This window comes from Pleurodeles waltl, chromosome 3_1, assembly GCF_031143425.1.
Source record: "Pleurodeles waltl isolate 20211129_DDA chromosome 3_1, aPleWal1.hap1.20221129, whole genome shotgun sequence".
NCBI lineage: Eukaryota > Metazoa > Chordata > Amphibia > Caudata > Salamandridae > Pleurodeles > Pleurodeles waltl.
Genome location: NC_090440.1, coordinates 125,686,096 through 125,706,376, shown reverse-complemented (window position 1 = coordinate 125,706,376; position 20,281 = coordinate 125,686,096). Strand labels below are relative to the sequence as shown.

General features: G+C 44.6%; 1 protein-coding gene across 3 annotated transcripts in view; it reads right to left on the bottom strand.

The window, feature by feature from the left end:
* ANO3 (anoctamin 3) overlaps positions 1 to 20,281 on the bottom strand; it is a 1,608,515-nt gene that overhangs the window by 266,020 nt on the left and 1,322,214 nt on the right. For all 3 annotated transcript variants that reach the window (XM_069221955.1, XM_069221956.1, XM_069221954.1), the window contains one exon: positions 139 to 279. In XM_069221955.1, coding sequence (XP_069078056.1) covers positions 139 to 279 — 141 coding nt within the window. The remainder of the gene's footprint in view (positions 1 to 138; positions 280 to 20,281) is intronic.

Sequence of the window (20,281 nt, the reverse complement as noted above, 5' to 3'; positions counted from 1 at the left end):
GGTGCAATCTTGTCTGCCGTGCCCACGGGGTACTTTACATAAAATCTCCCTGGTCTGTTCAGAAGCAATAACACTGTACTGAGCACACTTGTTTTGGCAGGTGCCTGTGTTTTAGATGCTGAAGGAGAACTGCTGTACCATAAAGAATATTCCTGAGACAGACACAGTGAGACGACTGAGCTTGTCGGAGAAGGGTTGAAAGGGTTCAGGCTTTCCACTGATTGGATTTACGCGCTCCACTTTGGAGTATTTTGCTTCAAACTGAGGACGCAGCTCTTCCTGCCAAGAGAGAGAGAAAAGTAAAAGTGAGAGATGATTTATGAACACCACATGCAAAACAAACTCCAGCAACTTACAAGCGTACTGCTAAGCAGCACAAAGTTATCTCCCCATGAATTCACAGACACTCTAGAATTAACATTCTGGGACAGCACATTGCACCTCATTCTATGCATGTTATCCTGACACACAGCAACCATATCTTCACCATATATGTGTGTGTGTGTGTATATATATATATATATATATATATATATATATATATATATGTTACCTACTGGTGGTCACCAGTAGGTAGTTATAAGTAGAACCATGTTTCCCTAGAAAAAGCATTTTTTGACTTGCTTATATCTTTGGCACTGACAAATATTCCTGAAATTTTCACAAAAACGTGCCCCGGTGATTCTTGTTGTGCATGGAACTTTTTGGGGTGATCTGACAATCAGGGGTCGAGAAAAGGGGGAGGTTAAAAAAGTTGTGTTTCCCATTTTAATCCCCATAGTACCTTTAGACACGACTATAGCTCGGATGGAATGATACAAAATTTGGCAAAAGGGTAGCTTTTGGTACGCAGAACACACTTTCACTTATTTGGGAAACCAAATTTATATATCTGGGGGGAGCCTAAGTACAGATATCATGGTGAAATCTGATTGGCTGTCAGCACTTCAACCAAGAAGTGATGGCAGCCATTTTGGGACCAATATACATGACAGTGTAGTGTGGTTAGTTTTATGTATCCTTTGCGTGTTAGCTTTAGGCTTTAGGCCTTTGTGCACTTTGCCCTGGATGTATTTTATTCCTTTGCTCGCAGCTTAGAGCCTCTGTGCACTTTGCTCTAAATGCTTTTTATTCGGCTTCGTTCTGTTATTTTTCAAATAACCAGTTCTATGGTGTTGTTTTATTTTTTATATCACACTGTTTAGCCTACTTCAGCACTGGAGTTCTCAATAACACATTCTTGTTCACTCTGTGCTTCAGTCAAGGATACAGTCTGGTACATTGCGATAGACGTGGTAGGAGTTTAGTCTTTGGCATTTTTGCGTAGGGACATTTTGTGATCACACTGACATGTTAGTTATAAAAACACTTCCTTGTCCCAATACACGCAAGAGGGAGATTCCGACCAGGGAACCACAACTAGACGCTGACTGCCTCGTTGCATATGCTGAAACAGATCACAGGCCTGTGCTCAGGTACGAGGGGTTATGGCTTCCTGGGGAATCTGAAAGGCAAGTTAGAAGCTTAACATGCTGTGCTCGAAATAGAACTAGCTGAGAGAGAGTAGAAATTATTAACACCATGATAGCGTTATTCTTATGTTTCACTCTCCTCGTGACTATTTCAATCCTACTGTGTTGTATGGTTCTGGTTATTGCGGCTCACGCCTTAATATCTAAAATGCAGTCGTTTTATTAAAACAATCTATGAAACTCAAACTGCCTTTGTCATTTGTATATGAGATCGTACTGTAAATGAGAGAGCTGGTTTGGATCTGAGTGACCACGACTTCCCTGAGAAGTTCTAAGATGTCATGCGCTCGGCTGCCAAATCATCCCTTCCCCTTGGGAGAGATGAGGCACTGGCACTGCTAGTTAGCCGGAGCAAAACCGGATTTAGGGTGACAGAGGTCCTTCCCAGTGGGTCAGACTCAGTCCCCCACACCGTGAACGATCCTGCTACCTAGAAATCCAGTAGTCTCATTTAGGATAATGAGAGCCCACGCGCCGCCAACGATTGGTCTGGCTCTAATTTTCGGGTCCGGCTGACTCTCTCGGTCTCATATATATATTGACTCCTCGGTTCCGTTAACGGAGACGTCCGTGGGGCTGAGGATTTACGCCACCACGAGATAGGTGCCTCCTATTACTTACTGGTCGGTTGTTCAAGCTTGAACTTTGAAAGGAAAACCCCGATATTGGTGTGCCTTCTCTGCCCTAGTGCTGTTTTTATAATGGCAAATCCTCAAGTAGTGAACATAGTGCTTAATATGCGCCATCCGCTCACGGGACATCTGATAGCACATGGTCTCACGAACCAGGGGGGTCCGGTCACGTTTGTGGTGGACGCCCATGCAGCTTATAGAACAGAGCTTTTTTATTCTTGGGTTGTATTTCCAGCAGTTGATGGGGGTACAAACACTTTTCACGAATACACTCTTGCTAATGTCCCTGGACAATACAGGGCATATGCATATTTAGAGATACCTCTATCATATCAAGAACATAATAATTGGCTTGATGGCGCCCTACCCCACACTATAGCACCTGTTAGGTTAGGTCCACTGAGTAATGATGGTCCTACCTGGCCTTTATTGGCTACATATACACCACATCCTGCGGTTGCTCAATTGGCGGTGGCTGAAGTTCGTCGCTTATATACGGAATCAACGGCTACATATAGACGTTTGGTTCAATTTGTGATGCAGACACTTAACACAAACCCAGCGCGTGCTGCTCCAGCGCAACAACATGCGGTGGTTCCGGGGGTAAATCTGACCACTGTACACTCAGTTATGGGTAAAGTCCCAGCAAAACGGGAGGAAACTCCATTTTGGCTGGCGCAAAAAATGAATACGCTGGAAGCAGTATTTCCCCATACGGGACCTCAGGATAAACATAGAATATTGACGATGTGTTTACCGTATGGAATGGTTCCTATTGTGGACCATTGTAATACTTGGGGCACGGTGTTTGCCGCGCTCTACACTACAGCACACGGTACACCAACATTGACTAATCTACCGGAAGTGCTGAAACAAATTCAGGATGAATATGGAGCTGCCCCAGCCTTAGATTTAGGGATGCAGCTGATGGGCAATTTGGCCGCAGTTTCTTCTATGATTTTGAGTAATCTCAAAGGGGAGGCAGTAGCACTAGCGGGAACTGCCGAGAATAATAGCAGAAATGTATTTGAGTATCGGTCGTGATAGCCTTGGTGCTAGACCGCAGAAACCCCAGTTACAGGGTAAGAATAGTAAAGATACTACTAAACAACAGCAACCTGAGGGTACTAAAAAGCACTGGGAGAAAAAACAACAGACACCTAAAAATGATAGGGGACAATCTCCGCAACCGGAGACCCCGCAGAATAGGTATAATCTCAGGAATAGGGATAATTTGAAGACGCCTGATAGATATCAATATACTGATTCGCGCCAATCTCGTTCCTTTCAGGACTCCTCGGAAAAGAGAAATGAGAGAGGTGGGCGATCAGAGCGGAGAACAGAGTACGTGAAACAGAGACAGGAGTCACAACGCTAGACAGAGGTTTCTGTCAAAACAAGAAGAGAAACCGATCCAACAGAAACAGCTATTTAAAAAGAAGAAAGTGGCAGCATTCTCAGTTAGACATGCCACTCAAGAAGAGAGTTCTCTTGAAGAACAAGACATGGGCGTTGGCACTGTTAGACAGCGCGGCAGGGGTCACAATAGTTTGCCGGAATCTTCAAGAGCATCTGGAGGTGAAAGCAACTGATGGCTTCATACAAGTCGAAACAGCAGATATGCATGTCTCTGATCCCGATAGAGTTTATACAGTAACTTTACAATTAGAAGGGGACATTGAGCGCACTATAAAAGCCATCTTTTGGGACCGTGTGGTCAAATTGTATGACGTTCTGCTGGCCGAACAGGATTGGCCTCCTGACTTTGTACGTGACTGTCCAGTTGGGGAGGAGGTTATTACACCTTCGTTCTCACCACTTGTTACGGGAGAACTAGCAGAGTCCTATAGTAAAACATGGGCCCTAGCACAGGCTCCCGCCCTTTATAGAAATAATGTGGGGTGGGATAGGGATTCACCTTATCATGTAATTCCGATAAAGGGCGAGCCTCAGCCGCAACCGCAATATCCTATAAAATTTGAAGCAAGGGCATCGGTAAGGAAAATACTTACACAATTGGAGTACCAGGGGGTAATTGAACCCTGTGTCTCACCGATGAATAATCCCTAATTTCCAGTTGCTAAACCGGACCATTCATATAGGATAGTGGTGGATTACAGACATTTAAATGGACATACACGCACATATGCAATTCAAAATTCACACAGTGCAGCGCTCATGAATAATATTGTGCGTAAGAAATACAAAACAACATTAGATATCTCGAATGGATTCTTCTGCCAAAATATAGCACCCGAAAGTAGGGACTATACGAGATTTAGTGCGTTTGGCTCTCAGAAAAAGTTTTGTCGTCTGCCTCAGGGGTATAAAATAGCCCAGGACTGTTTTCGGCTTGTGTAACAGAAATTCTGCACGAGTTGGACCCTGAAGCATTATCATATGTTGATGATATATATCTGACGGACGATGAGTTACTGCAACATTTAAGGCGTGTAGCGTGCATTGTTGTGGGATTTGCTGATATTGGCTACAAATTTAATTTTAAGAAATCGAAAATTGGCCTCCTCAGCATCATTTTCCTGGGATATGAGTTGTTGAATGAAGGCAAGAGCTTAGCGCCGCACTTTTTGGAAAAATGTGCTCAATTGCAACCTCCTAATACGATTCGGAAACTCCAGTCGTTATTAGGGTTTCTAAATTTTGGCAGAATTTACATTCCTGATTACGCTACACGTATAAAACCATTATATGAGTTGATTCGCCCAAATTTTTCGAGTAGATTTTGGACGATTGAGCATACACATATTCTTCGAAATTTGCAAACTGATCTCTTAGCGGTAAAGCATTTACACACTCGGGACAATAAAACACATCTGGTCATCAGGGTTATACCTGGTGCCGTGGGATTTACATATGTCACTTTTAATGAGGGTGAGACAGTCCCGATAGCATACAAGTCGCACTTGTACTCGGCTGCAGAACAACGTTTTGCACAAACTGAGAAAATTCTCACTGCTGTACAAATGGCTGTTATTAAAGAAAGACCTCATGCCCAGGGCCAACGCATCATTGTCGTTTCCCCGATTCCAGCCTTAGAGGCTGTTACAAAAGCAAGTGTTCCTAATTCAAAAGCTTTACACCCACGATGGATACAATGGGCAACGTCTTTGACAGCCACTGATGTAGATTACATATTTGACCCTAAACTGCAGACTCAAGAATTTCTTCAATATGAAATGGAGTACCCAGTTCCCGCTGGTATATTGCCTATTGACCAATATCAGGTGGTCATGTATACCGATGGCTCTGCGCAACCAGCGGTTGGGACTAAACAACAATATTCTGCTGCATGTGCGGTGGTGAGCGGTTATATGGAGGGGGAAGTGTTCTGCCCCCGACATACTTATACGCAGACCTTGGGAGATTGTACGGCACAGTTGGCTGAGCTGAAAGCTCTATTGTTAGCCTTGGAACATGCGGATCCGGCAGTGTTTACATTGCTGGTTTGTGATTCCTATTACTGTGTTCAGTCTTTCAATGAATATCCACACTACTGGAGATTGAACGGGTTCAGAGATTCAAAAGGCAACACCATTAAACACAAATTGCTGTGGGGGAAGGTTGCGGATCTGAAGGAAACGCTTCCTAAAGTCCATGTTGTGCATACACTTGGACACCAGCGCGTTGGAATACACGTTGCTGGTAATACTTTGGCTGATGAAGCCGCAAAATCGGCAGTGGCAGTTGCCACTGTGGCCGCAGTAACTCGTTCGAGTTCCAAACCAGACACAGAGATTTTGGCTGCCATAAAGGCTACGGCTGATGGCACGCCATTTCCTAAAGGATTCCCATCTAAATATAGTTACTGCATGGGCGGTATGCTAAACGCTGTAGTTAAAATCCCAGGCGTTGGTGTACGTGAAATGCCCAATAAAATTGAGCGACCTCGATTAATAACTGCAGCACATGAGGGGGCAGCTTCTGCCCATGCAGGCGTGGCAGCCACAATTTCACTCTTACAGGCCCGTTACTGGTGGCCTGGTCTCTATAAAGAGACAAAGCAGCATGTCCTTTGTTGTGACATCTGTCAACAAATTAAAGTTTCCACCCACAGCAGACGCCCCTCCTCATATCAAATAGACCTTTACAGTGTGTGTACTTGGACCATTGTGGTCCGCTGACGCCAGATAGTGCATACAAATATATATTGGTTGCTGTAGATTCGTGCTCCGGATTTGTGTGGGTCTGGCCACAGCGCTCGGCTGATGCTCAAACTGTTATTAAAGATTTGCGCATCTTTGTCGATACATATGCAGTTGCGGCTTTTCATTCGGACCAGGGCCCTGCCTTTGCCTCTAAGGCATTCAGGGACACCATGGCTTCGTTGGGGGTCCAGCTCCAGTTCTCGTCTCCATTTCATCCCGAGGGAAATTCTGTTGTGGAGCGTTTAAATCGCAATTTAAAGCAATCCTTAACGGCCAGAGTTATAGGTACGGGTCGTGGTTGGCTAGCCCACCTGTATGGAGTATAGAGAGCACTTAATAACTTGCCTAGAAGGTCCCTGGGGGGTCGTACTTCATATGAGGGCCTGTTTGGAACACAAATGTATGTTCCTGATCTAGATGGTCCTGGTGTGGAGACGGCAGATACGCCCTTTGACATAAATGATCGTGTCACTGTTTTGCAGGATTTACAACAATTCTGTGAAGATAACTCTTCTGCAAGTGCTGCCTCCACAGGAATTAAGGACGAACCGGTAACGTCTACTGGTTGGATTCCCAAGATTGGGGATCTAGTGCGTGAAAAGGTCGCAGTGAAAAAAGAATTTGGTCCTTCTTATCGGGTGCCTGTCCCTGTGATAGGGATCAGCGGCACAAGAACTGTGATTTTGCCTCCGTTGCGAGGGGCCAAAGGAGATCGCTTTGTTTCCATTGATAATGTCAAGTTACAACATGTGGCCGATTCTGCACAGCAGACCAAGAGGTACACCCAGTAGTTCCGGAATCCCTCTCACTACTGGGGAAGAAGTTCTGCTGCAGGTGATTTGCACCGACGCTATTTCCTCTCCGAGCTTGGGGAGGGTGGAAGCTGATCTTGGGATTGTTCCACAGACAGCGAATGATTTGGGATCCTTTGATCAAGTTGCTGTACGTTCTACTGATGTTGCTGAACATGTGGTTTATAGCGTGCCAAGGCGAGAGGCACCATCTGCTTCATTGTTTACGATTGCACCTTTTGTGAGAACTGCCTCGGGCTGCTTCAATACCACTGATGAAATTGTGTCGGACTCATCGTCCTCTTCAACACCAGCCCTGGGTCCACGTAAGCTGCTGTGTTGGCTCAAACATACATATTTTGTTGTTCCTTGGAACTATCTGTGGCTTTTTATGACTGTGATGACTCTTTTCCTATGGCTGGGGTTTGTGGTTACCTTTTTTCTGGTGATCCATGGTCATTTTCTTCCTGAACGATCTGACATTGAGCACGTGGAGATGGTGTTGAAACCACATTTTTCGTCACATATGGTTCGAAGAGACTTGTCCTTTGTGAACATTTCTGCTGTAGCAATTCCGGATGGGATTGTGTGGGATAGAGTGATGTTTGATATATATGGTCCCACTGAGATGATTCAGATACCGTATGTTCTAAAATTGTCAATGAATGATATTGTTATACCAGGCATTGTTTCTGATGATTGGGATGTGAAGACAGTTGATTCTATGTTGACAGAATTGCAGTTTTATACTGTCTATGAAAATGAAGATGCTTACCAGTTTAGAAATAATTATGGTGACATGTTTTGTTACAATTATTATGGACACCACTTTATTCATAAAGCCAGTAGCCCTAAATCTATATTTGAGTATATGCAATGGGAACATTGCCCGACTCCTCCGCAGGGTAGTTCTAAAACTTATTCTGACAAATTTGTGTATTTTTCTGGGCATCATCAACAAAGTGCTAGGTCGTATTATTTTAGAGTTACTCCGCATGCTAATAAGCAAATATTATTGACTGATAATAAATTACTGTATTCAAATTTGTTTGTGTCCAAACTATCCGTTGAGGGGTATGAATACTGGTCCAAAACTGTTGATTTGAAAAGTGTTTGGTGAACAAAAAATTTGCAGATGCGGGGTAGAGATACATTGTTTAGGGCATGTATTATTCCTGTCCAGATGATTTTTTTAAATGACACTGTACAACAGACTAGCTGTTTGGGCTTAGCAACAATTAGGGAATTGAATTTGCCTGGCATGCCTGTCCCTTCCAAAATGAAAAATTGGCAGCAATATATTAATGCCACGTTTAGTGAGCTTACAGACTGGGTCCAGAATGGTACACTTAACACTTCATTGACACGTCCAGGCGGGTGGTTATTGTGGCCCATAGACACTAATAGGTGTCATCAACGTTTTGTCAGCTCTTCGGGGGGATTCAGGACTAGTAGGGCAGACCCTCACTACATATCACCAGAACATGCTGATATCATTACTACATACAGCGTGGGGAAACTTTGTCAACAATGGTTGAAGTCATCCACGCTGGATGCAGTTAAGACACATCTCACGTTACTGTCTAATGATACTGACTTGCAAGATTTTTTGTCAGGACCAAGAGTACCACGGAAGAGACGTTTTTTATATGAAGTATATAATGAGATTTGGAAGCTTTCCCAACAAGAGGCAGCGGCCCGGTTGAGGCAAATTGATCAGGAACATTGGATTCAAGCTTTGTCTGTTGTGGATAATGGGATGCATACCCTATCAGACCGTGTATACACAATTGACAACGTTGTTTCCTCTGCTATAGACATTATTAAATCGGATATGTCTTCTTTATATCATGGGCAGAGTCAAACGCGGTCCATCATGCAGTTGGGTTGGACTCTACAGACATTGAAGGCGGGTCGCGTTCCGTGGCAGCACATTCGTGCCAGGGAGATATTCATTTCCTTTAATTTGACACGTCAACAACAACTAATGGCTAAGAAGGAAGCGACGTATGTTATGTTAAATATTGAAAAGTTGGAGAAATTGCCTTTTACTGTGGCTGAGATTCCGTCAGCAGAGTGGTTGATTCACAGGGTTATTAATTTGCCTATCTCCACTCTGCAATTTACTTCTTGTTTAAAACACATTCCGGTGGGTAGATATGAACGGTTGGGAGACAGTTACATGCATGAGGTGTGGGAGCTTCCCTTTCTATACAGATGTCTTAATGGTATGAAGGAGGTTTTTCTTAGCGGTAGCGAATGCAAAACTTCTGTCAGCCATTCAATGGTTTGTAAACAGCTGTCTTTGCACGGGGCGTGCAATGCCTCGATTGCTAACTTAGCTTGTTATCTTAAGGGAGTTCCAGTCCTGGTAATTAAAAACACTTTCCAGGTGCTTTCAAACGGCAGCTACGTCCTTCTTAACGGTGAACCCTGTTGTGGCATGCATGCCGGAATAGTTTACGTGGTCGTTGTCACCAAGGCCGTTACGTGCTGCAGGAATGTGTTGTTTCCCCCCACTCGAATTAAGGAGGTAGCGGACATCTGGCCTCATATTGCTACTTCCAAGGTGAATTTCGACAAGTTGAGTCGACTGAAAGCTCTATTGTTTCAAAAGCATGTGGCCCTTACATCTGCTAGCGAGACCTACGCACTTCAGGTGGCAAGGCCATCAGCGGAAATACAGTCAGTTTTAAATACTAACTTTCCGAGTCACTTTGGTGAACTCGTGGGACGTATATTTAATGCGTCCAGCACTGCTGGAATTGCAAATTTTTTCAAAGCTGTTGGTGTTGATTTTGCTCATACCTTCTCTTCCATATTCGGTTTAATACCTTCGGCTATTCACTCATTTTTCGGAAGCATTTTTGGGGGATTTCCGATTACTTTGGCTTTGTTGGCTGGTGTTTTGCTGTTGCTGCTGTTCTTCCGCAATGGCTGTCCCACCACGACGAGATCCCATATTGGCGCTCCCGTCAGCGCAGCTGTGTCATGAACGCATGATGCAGCATTTTGGAGCAACACTCCTGGGACAATTGGAGTGTGACTGGTCTCTGTCATTCCGACCGGTTTTGGATTGTGTGCAACCCGTGTTTCGGTGCCTTTGGTGCTCGTTTGAACATGCACTGGCTCTCTGTCTCTTACTGCAGCGCCCCCCAGTGGTCGATACTGATCTGTTTAGGGCTCATTCCCAGACTTGTGCACTATGGTTGCGTTTGCTTCGTGAGGCAGTTTATGAGATTCCCTTCCTGGAGGAAGATGGTATTGTCTCATTCATAGGGCCTGCACGGGCTGCCGCCCTGGATGGTTTTGGGGCTTTGGAACACACCTGCTCCATGATAGTTTTCTGATATTGACATCTGTGGAAGTGGAGGATCTCCTGCTTTCCGTGGCTTCTGTCTAAGAATTAGATTTTTTTTAATTGAAATTGACATTGTATCAAATTTGGCTTTAACGTTACATGCTTTCCAATATAAATTAGTCTTCTGCTTTGCTGTCCTCTGGACTTGTCGAAATATATTTGATGTATTTTTTTTGTATCAGGGGCATATTTTTATATTATTAGAACCACTTGCTACCGACAAGGGGAGGGTGTAGTGTGGTCAGTTTTATGTATCCTTTGCGCGTTAGCTTCAGGCTTTAGGCCTTTGTGCACTTTGCCCTGGATGTATTTTGGGCCATATTTATACTCCGTTTGCGCCGAAATTGCGTCGTTTTTTTTGACGCAATTTCAACGCAAAACTAACGCCAACTAACGCCATATTTATACTATGGCGTTAGAGGCGAATAGCGCCAAAGTTCCCGGAATGTGCGTCATTTTTTAGCGTGAACCCCTTCCTTGCGTTAATGATATGCAAGGGAGGCGTTCCCGTCTAAAAAATGACTCCCAGGACTTTACGTGGTATTTATACTCCCGGGCAAAAGAGACGCCCGGGAGTTGGCGTGGCTAAAAACGGCCCATTTGCGCCACTTTTTAACGCCTGCTCAGGGCAGGCGTTAAGGGGCCTGTGGGCTCAAAATGAGCCCACAGGTGCCCTCCCATGCCCCCAGGGACCCCCCCTGCCACCCTTGCCCACCCCAGGAGGACCCCCAAGGATGGAGGGACCCACCCCAGGGACATTCAGGTAAGTTCAGGTAAGTATAATTTTTTATTTTTTATATTTTTTTTTGGTGGCATAGGGGGGCCTTATTTGTGCCCCCCTACATGCCACTATGCCCAATGACCATGCCCAGGGGACAGAAGTCCCCTGGGCATGGCCATTGGGCAAGGGGGCATGACTCCTATCTTTACAATGATAGGAGTCATGTTGATGGGGGATGGGCGTCGTTAAAAAATGGCGCAAGTCGGGTTAAGACGATTAACCTGACTTGCCCCATTTTAAGACGCCCATGCGCCATTTTCCCCCTACGCCGGCGCTGTCTGGTCTACGTGGTTTTTTCCCACGCAAACCAGGCAGCGCCGGTCTGATTGCGCCGTCTAACGCCATTCCATAAATACGGCGCCCGCTTGGCGCTTCAGAATGGCGTTAGACGGCGCAAAACTTTTTGACGCTAAACTGCGTTAGCGCAGTTTAGCGTCGAAAAGTATAAATATGGGCCTTTATTCCTTTGCTCGCAGCTTAGAGCCTCTGTGCACTTTGCTCTAAATGCTTTTTATTCGGCTTCGTACTGGTATTTTTCAAATAACCAGTTCTACGGTCTTGTTTTATTTTTTATATCACACTGTTTAGCCTACTTCAGCACTGGAGTTCTCAATAACACATTCTTGTTCACTCTGTGCTTCAGTCAAGGATACAGTCTGGTACATTGCCGATAGACGTGGTAGGAGTTTAGTCTTTGGCATTTTTGTGTAGGGTGATTTTGTGACAACAGCAGCCATTGAAATGCAATGTAGTGAATGACAGTTTTTGAGGGTCATAAAAAGGAGAACCTATAAAGGGTGATACATTTTAGTTACAATGTATATCTTTTGTTGATGGTGCCATACTAATTTAAGGAACTGTGGTGTGTTCTAAGGTGATTTTACCCTGCTACGATTTCATGAATCATGTTTGAGAGAAAACAGTTTTATCATGATTTTCCCATATAAGTTATGGAAGGTGCACCAGAAGCTAAGATGAGAGCATATTTTCTGTAAAGTCACACTATCTTTCTCAGCCATATGAAAATGAAGTCAGACATTCTTAGTAAAACATGTACTTCAAACAGGAGCAGCCTGTCAGTTGATTCCCCTTTGTTCTACTGCAGACTCCCAGAGTGCTCTAAAAAACAACTAGAACACTAACAGTCTTACTTATGACCAATGTGTGGCACACCTGACGCCATCTTGATTGAATCAAACTGGTAAAACTTAAAACTGGTAAAACGTAAAACATTTCATTTAGAAAGGAACAAGATGAGGGGTTCATTTTGTCATAGAAATGATGGGCAGTGTTGTAGAAAGAAAAATGAGCACACCTTTTAGGTGTGTTCCAAAATATCTTCCTGTTGTACTTCCAACAGGAGCAGTCTGCCAGATGATTCCCTTGAGTTCTACTACAGCCTCCCACAGTGTTCTAAAGAACAAGTAGCGTGCTAACAGCCTTACCTATGACAAAAGTGTGGCACACTTGAAGCCATCTTGATTGAATCAAATTGGAAAAAGTAGTAAAACTTAAAATATTTAAAATAGTACGAAGAAAAAGAGGGGACTTCATTTTGTCATAGAAATTATGGTTAGAGCTGTAAAAAGAAAAATGAGCACATATTTTAAGTGAGTTCTCAAATATCTTTCTCTTCTATTTCTTAAAACATTCTGAGATGTAAACTAAAACATGCACTTTTAAACCTGCAGCTGACTGCCAGTTAACTACCTGGTAATAGGCAGCTTACAGGGTTCTAATTAGCAGTTAGATTGCTAACATTCAAAATTTATGCCAAAAGTGTGGCACATCTGAATGCCACCTTGATGGAATCGAAGTTGAATACTGAAAGCATTTTCTACTCAGGATACTGTAGTAAATAAAGAAATTAGGGAGCCAGGCACTGAAAAATCCAAAGGCTGCAGTGACCTTATAGTTAAGATGATTTTTTTTTTTTAAAGTTCACATTTTACCAAAAAAACCAAAGGTTACAGGGATGTTATAGTTAGGAGCAGAATTTACACACCCAAAACCATAGAAATTCAAGTGTTGTAGTTAGAGTTATTTCAAGAAACTATAACTCGGACCCTAAGGTAACTATAACTCCCGCCCCTGCCATGCCCTGCTAATTACCCAAGTCATTACATCACTCATGACATCTTCTTTGACATCATTGATAATATCACTATAACATTTGCAGTAAAATTATTGATGCAAAAACTGTGCAGGGTGAGGGTGTGGGCTATATTTACCTTAGGGCACCAGTTATAGATAGTTACTTGAAATAACTCTAACTAAAACAGATGAATTTCTATGGTTTTGTGTGTGTGTGACTTCTGAACCTAACCATAACCTCCCTTTAACTTTTTAGTGAATATATATATATATTCACTGAAAAAACAAAAGTTACGGGGATGTTATATTTAGGTTCTGAATTTCTTCGCACAAAGCCATAGAACTTCAGAATTATAGTTGTGGGTAACTCTAACTCGCACCCTAAGTTAACTCCGCCATGCATAGTTTTCTCATCAATAATTTAATCGCAAATGTTGCATTAATAATATCAATGATACCATAAAATGTTTCATCAATTATGTAATATGTGTAGTAACATCCCTGTGAAAAAGAAGGCAGCCCCTTCTTTGAATCACTCATTTGCATAGGAAGTGACATCACTGGATTTCCCATCATCCATCTGCACAGGATGTGACATGACTGGCATTATGATCCATCTCCACAGGCAGTTACAGAGCTGGAATCTGTCTTTCAAACCGTCTTTAAAGGAAGAAGCCAAGCAAGAGGACTTCATTTCCCATCAGCCATTTGCACATAAAGTGACATCACTGGATTCCCCCTTAGCCATCTGCACAGGAAATAACATCAGTAGGTTCCTGCCCTCTGCACCCTGCACTCCTCCCCCTTCCAAGATCTAGTTAATGGTGGCTGCAGTGAGAGAGACCAGCGGAATCATGCAGCGGGCATGCTGCTGGGACACCAATGGCAGTCACACTGGCACAAGTCCAAACCTGGACTGCGCTCAAGATAAAAGCCCTGATTCCCCTTCTATTTACTGCTTCCCTGTTACGCACTGCTGTGCTTTCAACCCTGGCTGCCTCTTGCTGCACTTCTGCCCCACCTCACCACACAACTCAGAAGGAGCATCCACATGTGCCTCCTCCAAGTACTTCTACACTCTCCCACACACTACACCGACCTTTCTTGCAGTAGCAGCTCCCAGAACCCCACTTGGTCACACTAATATCCACCTATGCTCACACAGACAAAACACCTCCTTTATAACATGCCACACTCAGGTGCATGCTCTTCAATACCCACTCACTCGCCAAATATGCAGAGGAGGTATGGGACCTACTGCATGACCACACACTCCAGATCTGCTCTTCCTCACAAAACATAGCTAAACCTAAACTCTGCACTGGACATCACTACAGCCATCCCTGTCAGCTACTAAATCAACAGGTAAGACCATCAGTACAAACATGGAAGTTGAGTCACCATCATATTAAAATATATAATCAGCTGTACCACCTACACTGACAGCCCCACTAGCTACATGAAACACATCATGGGGGTCATTCCTACATTGGCGGGCGGCGGTCGCCGCCCGCCAAGCGGGAACCGCCGAATGACCGCACCGCGGTCAAAAGACCGCAGCGGCCATTCTGGCTTTCCCGCTGGGCTGGCGGGCGACCGCCAGAAGGCCGCCCGCTGGCCCAGCGAGAAACCCCCTTCTACGAGAATGCCGGCTCCGAATGGAGCCGGCGGAGTCGAAGGGGTGCGACGGGTGCAGTGGCACCCGTCGCGATTCTCAAAATCTTAGTGGGGCCCTGTTAGGGGGCCCCTGCAGTGCCCATGCCAGTGGCATGGACACTGCAGGGGCCCCACGACACCCGTTACCGCCATCCTGTTCCTGGCGGTGAAACCCGCCAGGAACAGGATGGCGGTAAGGGGGTCGGAATCCCCTGGGCCAGGGGTAAACCGGCGGGAAACCGCCGGTTGCCCTTTTCTGACCGCGGCTTTACCGCCGCGGTCAGAATGGCCAAGGAAGCACCGCCAGCCTGTTGGCAGTGCTTCCGTCATTTTAGCCCTGGCGGTCGCCGACCGCCAGGGTTAGAATGACCCCCCATGTCTTTTGTGGGTCTCCTAACGTTGTGCCTTCTCCCCTTTACTCTGTGGCATTAATCTTGGGCCCATTTTGAGATTCTGGAAGCATCACAGGAAGAAACCTCAATGGAGGTCCCCCCGCATAACAGGGTACCAGTGGGAAGGTACCTTTCCTGGCTTCAGGAGACAGAGATTCGAGGATTACAGTATCATGTGTAGTAGGCACGCAAATACCCCAGTGCCCTACACTTTTTGCTAATGCACTTATTTCAGTCAGGCCCATAGTGATTACCATAACCCGGCTAGTAGGAGGTGTTCCTGTGCTTATGTATACTTACTGTTACTGATGTGCTTTTCTGCTGCATTACATGCCCATATGTTTACTGATCTATGTAATTTTTGCCTTGCATTGATCAGGATGACGCATACTATCTGCGTAACCGCATAGTGTGCACAGTATTTATGGTTCATTTAATTTTGGTCTGGTTCTATGTACAATGTACTATATATTTTCATATAATCCTATATCGAGTCTATTTTATGGTGTATTGATTGTGTTGCTGTATGAGTGTGTTGCACAAACGCTTTACACATTGCCTCTGATGATAAGACAGTGAGCACAAGCTGTCTTTGGTGTGTAACCGTCTTGTCAAGACTAGAGTGGTGGGCTTTGCCTGGCTTAGGTGCATACCCTAGCCAACCAGAAACCCCATTTCTAACAATCACCATTATCATAGTTGACAGGCCAGCAACCACAGCTTGGACAGACTGCTCCCTCATCAGTTTCAGCATACCCATCCTGCACCACTACAAACCTACAACCACCAGAACCACCCGCCGCACCTGGAAATGCATCACGGAAGAGGAGTGGGATCCCACCCTTTACGCGCACTGGCCCAAGCACTGAATCAACTTGAAAAAACATTCAGGAACCTCAAAAGCTGGATCACTGCATGCACCACTTTCCCTGGTGCCCATGAAGCACAACACAATGGCAAGATCCTGAACCCAGGTCAGTTGGTACACAGAGGAACTCAAGCTGATGTAAAGAGATTGCAAAAAACTGGAGTACAAATGGAAAACAAGTCATGACACCACAAAGAAAAGCCCTAAGACACTACCACCAGCAGTTACGAAGCACACAACTAACATCAACAATGGCAATAATAGCATCAAGGAAATCTTCTGCAACATCAAAGATTTCACAGCACATTCTGCCATGTTCAGCAACATTCCCCCGCAACAAGCTCTTGGAATTTTTTTGTAACAAGGCCACCTCCTTATTTAGAAACTTTGACCCTCACCAGACCCTAGTCACAATTCAACACCCCATCACAGCTGAAGAATGAACCCTAACCTTGTGGCCCACTGTCACCACTGTCAAAATTGCTGCTACCAGGAAGACCTTCCACTCGGAGGCCCCATATAACCCTTATCCTGACAACACCTTCACCAAAGGACTTTTTACCAATCAGTGAAGCACTAACAGCCATCTTGAATGCCTCTATCCACTCACCCATATTCCCGGACATGTTGAAATATGCCACAATCATAACCATGCTCTAGAAACCATGTGCTGACCCAGCCACACTTTCCAACTACAGAACCATTTCCACCCTACCATACTTAGCAAAGTAAAGAGACAAATCAACTGATGCCTCACTGATGACCTTAGCAATCACCAGCTCACCAACTTCATGCAGTCCGAACTCAGACCAACCATAGTACAGAAACAACACTCATTACCACCTGCATGATCCTTGACATAGGAGAATCAGTAACCACTAGTCTCCTGGAACTCTCAGAAGCATTTGAAACGGTTTCACATACCATCCTCATCAGGTGCCTGCATGAGACTGACAAACATGGACTTCCTCTCTGCAGGATCTGCTCCTTCTTAATGGACAGAACACAACATCATCACAGCATCCTGCTTCCACATCCTAAAAATTGTGAGAAAGATCTTCATGTGGCTCTCAAGCAATGCTTACACACTAGTGACCAGCAAATTGGATTTCGGGAACACTCTCTATGCCAGGATTACCAGTCTAGTCACTAAAAGACTACAAACCATCCAGAACTCACCAGCCGGTGTCAACCTCTACACTGAACTCACCTAACACCTCCCCTAAGGGAGTTCCACTGACTCAAGATAGTGACAATGGGCCTGATTTAAATCATGGTGGACAGCCAGTGGGCCTGACAGCACAACAGAATAAATTACTCTGTTGCCCTGGTGGAAGGACTGCCTGCCGTATTTACGAATGATCGCCAGGCAGCCAGTCATTTAGAAAATGATTGCCAGGAACCACTCTGACGGCAGTTCTTGTATATGCACTACTTGACTCTCTGTACCACAGAGTATTTCATTATTCTTTACAAAAAGAAAATCCTGAAATAGTATTTTGTTAGTGAAAAAAAAAAAATGCTCTCCTCTCCATGGGAGTCTTCTTCCTTGACGGGGAAAGAATTATAATGATTTTACTGTTCCTTATCACCAGGTTCTACATGGCAGTAAGAAACAGTAAAACCTGACTATATGTCCTCCCATTTAAATTGAGCGGGTGGACATGTAGTCCTTTCTTGGGCCGTTAGAGAGGTTTGGCCATGGCAGAGACAGAGTACGCTACACCATGGTCAAAGTACGCTCCGCCATAGTCATTGTCTGCCACATTTAAATCCGGCCATTGGGACGGAGTCTACATACCACCACTATATAAATCAGGCCAAGTATTATTACTACTGGTGAACAACCCTTAACCCCAACTAATATTCCACCTTGTTACTATGTGAAACCATAGAAAGATAAATATATGGGATCTGTGCAGTCCTCATGGAAGATTCATCATGGTGGGAAGGTAATTTGCCTGAGAATGTGGCTACCCTCCACAGAACCACAGAGAACATTTCCTTGGTGGGAGTGCCTGCTTGGGATTGGCTGGGGAGGCTTTGCGGTGTTAGGTGACTCTCCTCTCTGGTGAGTGTTACACATCCTTGGGAAGATTCACCAGCACTGCACAGATGGAACCCCCTTCTACTAGTACTGTTAAATGGGGTAGACTGTACTCAGTGTGGTCTGAATGTGTTAGTCCGCTGGGATCTTCAGCAAGTTCAGTTACTCACATGACCCATTTTGAAACTAGGATTAGGGGTAATTTGCATGATTTCATGAAGTTCATGCTCAAACAATTAACCAAACGGTTCATCTAGGTAAAAATGGAACTCAAAATGTAATTTTGAGTTGATTTCCTCATGCTTGTTTTAAAAATACTGCAGCTTGCATTTGTTTTTGTAGTTTTGTGCTAAAAATTGCTAGAATTGTCCTGTTGGAGAAGGGCTCTCACTGAACGGTCGGCCCAAACATTTTGCCTTAGTCCTCCTCTTTTTCTGACCTCGTTTTTGTTGGCGTAAGGACTCTGGGCACTTTACCACTGCTAACCAGTGCTAAAGTGCATGTACCCTCTCCCTAAAACATGGTAACATTGTCTCATACTCAATTGACATATTTAATTCACTAGTAAGTCCATAGTAGAGTGCACTACATGTGCCCAGGGCCATTCAATTAAAAGCTACTAGTGGGCCTGCAGCACTGATTGTGCATCCCACAAAAGTAGCCCCATAACCATGTCTCAGGTCTGCCATTGCCAGGCCTGTGTGTGCAGTTTCACTGCCACTTCAACTTGGCTTTTAAAACTCCTTGCCAAGCCTTAAACTCCCCCTTTTCTACATATGTCACCCCTAAGCTAGGCCCTAGGCAACCCATCGGCAGGGTACTATGTAAGTAAAAGGCAGGACATGCACTTATGCATTTTACATGTCCTGGTAGTGAAAAACTCACAAATCGTTTTCTCATTAACGTGATGCCTGCTCCTCTCATAGGCCAGCATTAGAACTGCTCTTATATAAGTGGTAGATTCTGATCTGAAAGGAGTAGCCCTGTCATGTTTAGTATGGCCAGAATGTTAATAGAAAATCCTGCTTACTGGCGAAGTTGGATTTAATAGTACTATTTTAGAAATACCACTTTTAGAAAGTGGGCATTTCTCTACACTTACTGCCTTCTGTGCTTGGTTGAGAGCTCCCCTTGTGCAATCCAACTAGATAACCATAAACACAGGACACTCCCCCACATTTGCAGTCAGCTACATACTGAATGGGTCTTCCTGGACAGTAAGGGTGGAGGGGCTCTCACTTATACATCAAAGGTCAGTGGCCTGACCCAACACAACGGACTGATAACCCCCCACAGGGATCCTGACAGACAGGGCTGGGTTGGAAGTGGACCTTGTGCACTTCAAAACCACCCTTTTGGGTATATGTATTGGGTCTCTGAACCCACCAAATCAGACACTTCTGGATCTACAACTGGACTCTATCAGAGTGACTGACTGGCTGTCCAAAGGACTCATCTGGACTGTTTTTTTGGAAGAACTGCTGTCCTGCTTGTTGCTCTGCTGCCTTCCGGCCCTGACTCCACTGGAAGGACTCTGCCTTCCCCACAAGTTTCAGGACCACAAAGAATTCAACAAAGAGAAGAAAATCCCTGTGCATCGGAAAATCAATGCAACACCTGCAGAAGTCGACGCGGTGCCTTCTCCTCCTTACCAGTGCATCAAGGATTTTCAATGGATCGTCCCTGGGTGTCAAAGTATCCCTGCATCGCAGTGAGGACCCAGGACTGCGCTCCTGATAATCAGTGCATCACCTTGCAGCATGGAAAGAAACAATGCATCGTATGTGTTGCACTGGAGAATCCAATGCAGTGCCTTATTTTTTAATGCATCTCCTCCTCTGTGGCTCCTGTGTTTTGTTATTTTTGACACATCCCAGGTACTGTGTATTACAAGGATACAACCACTGATTCCTAAGTATTAAGACTCATTTATACCTTTAAAATGTAATTTCTTGACTTTT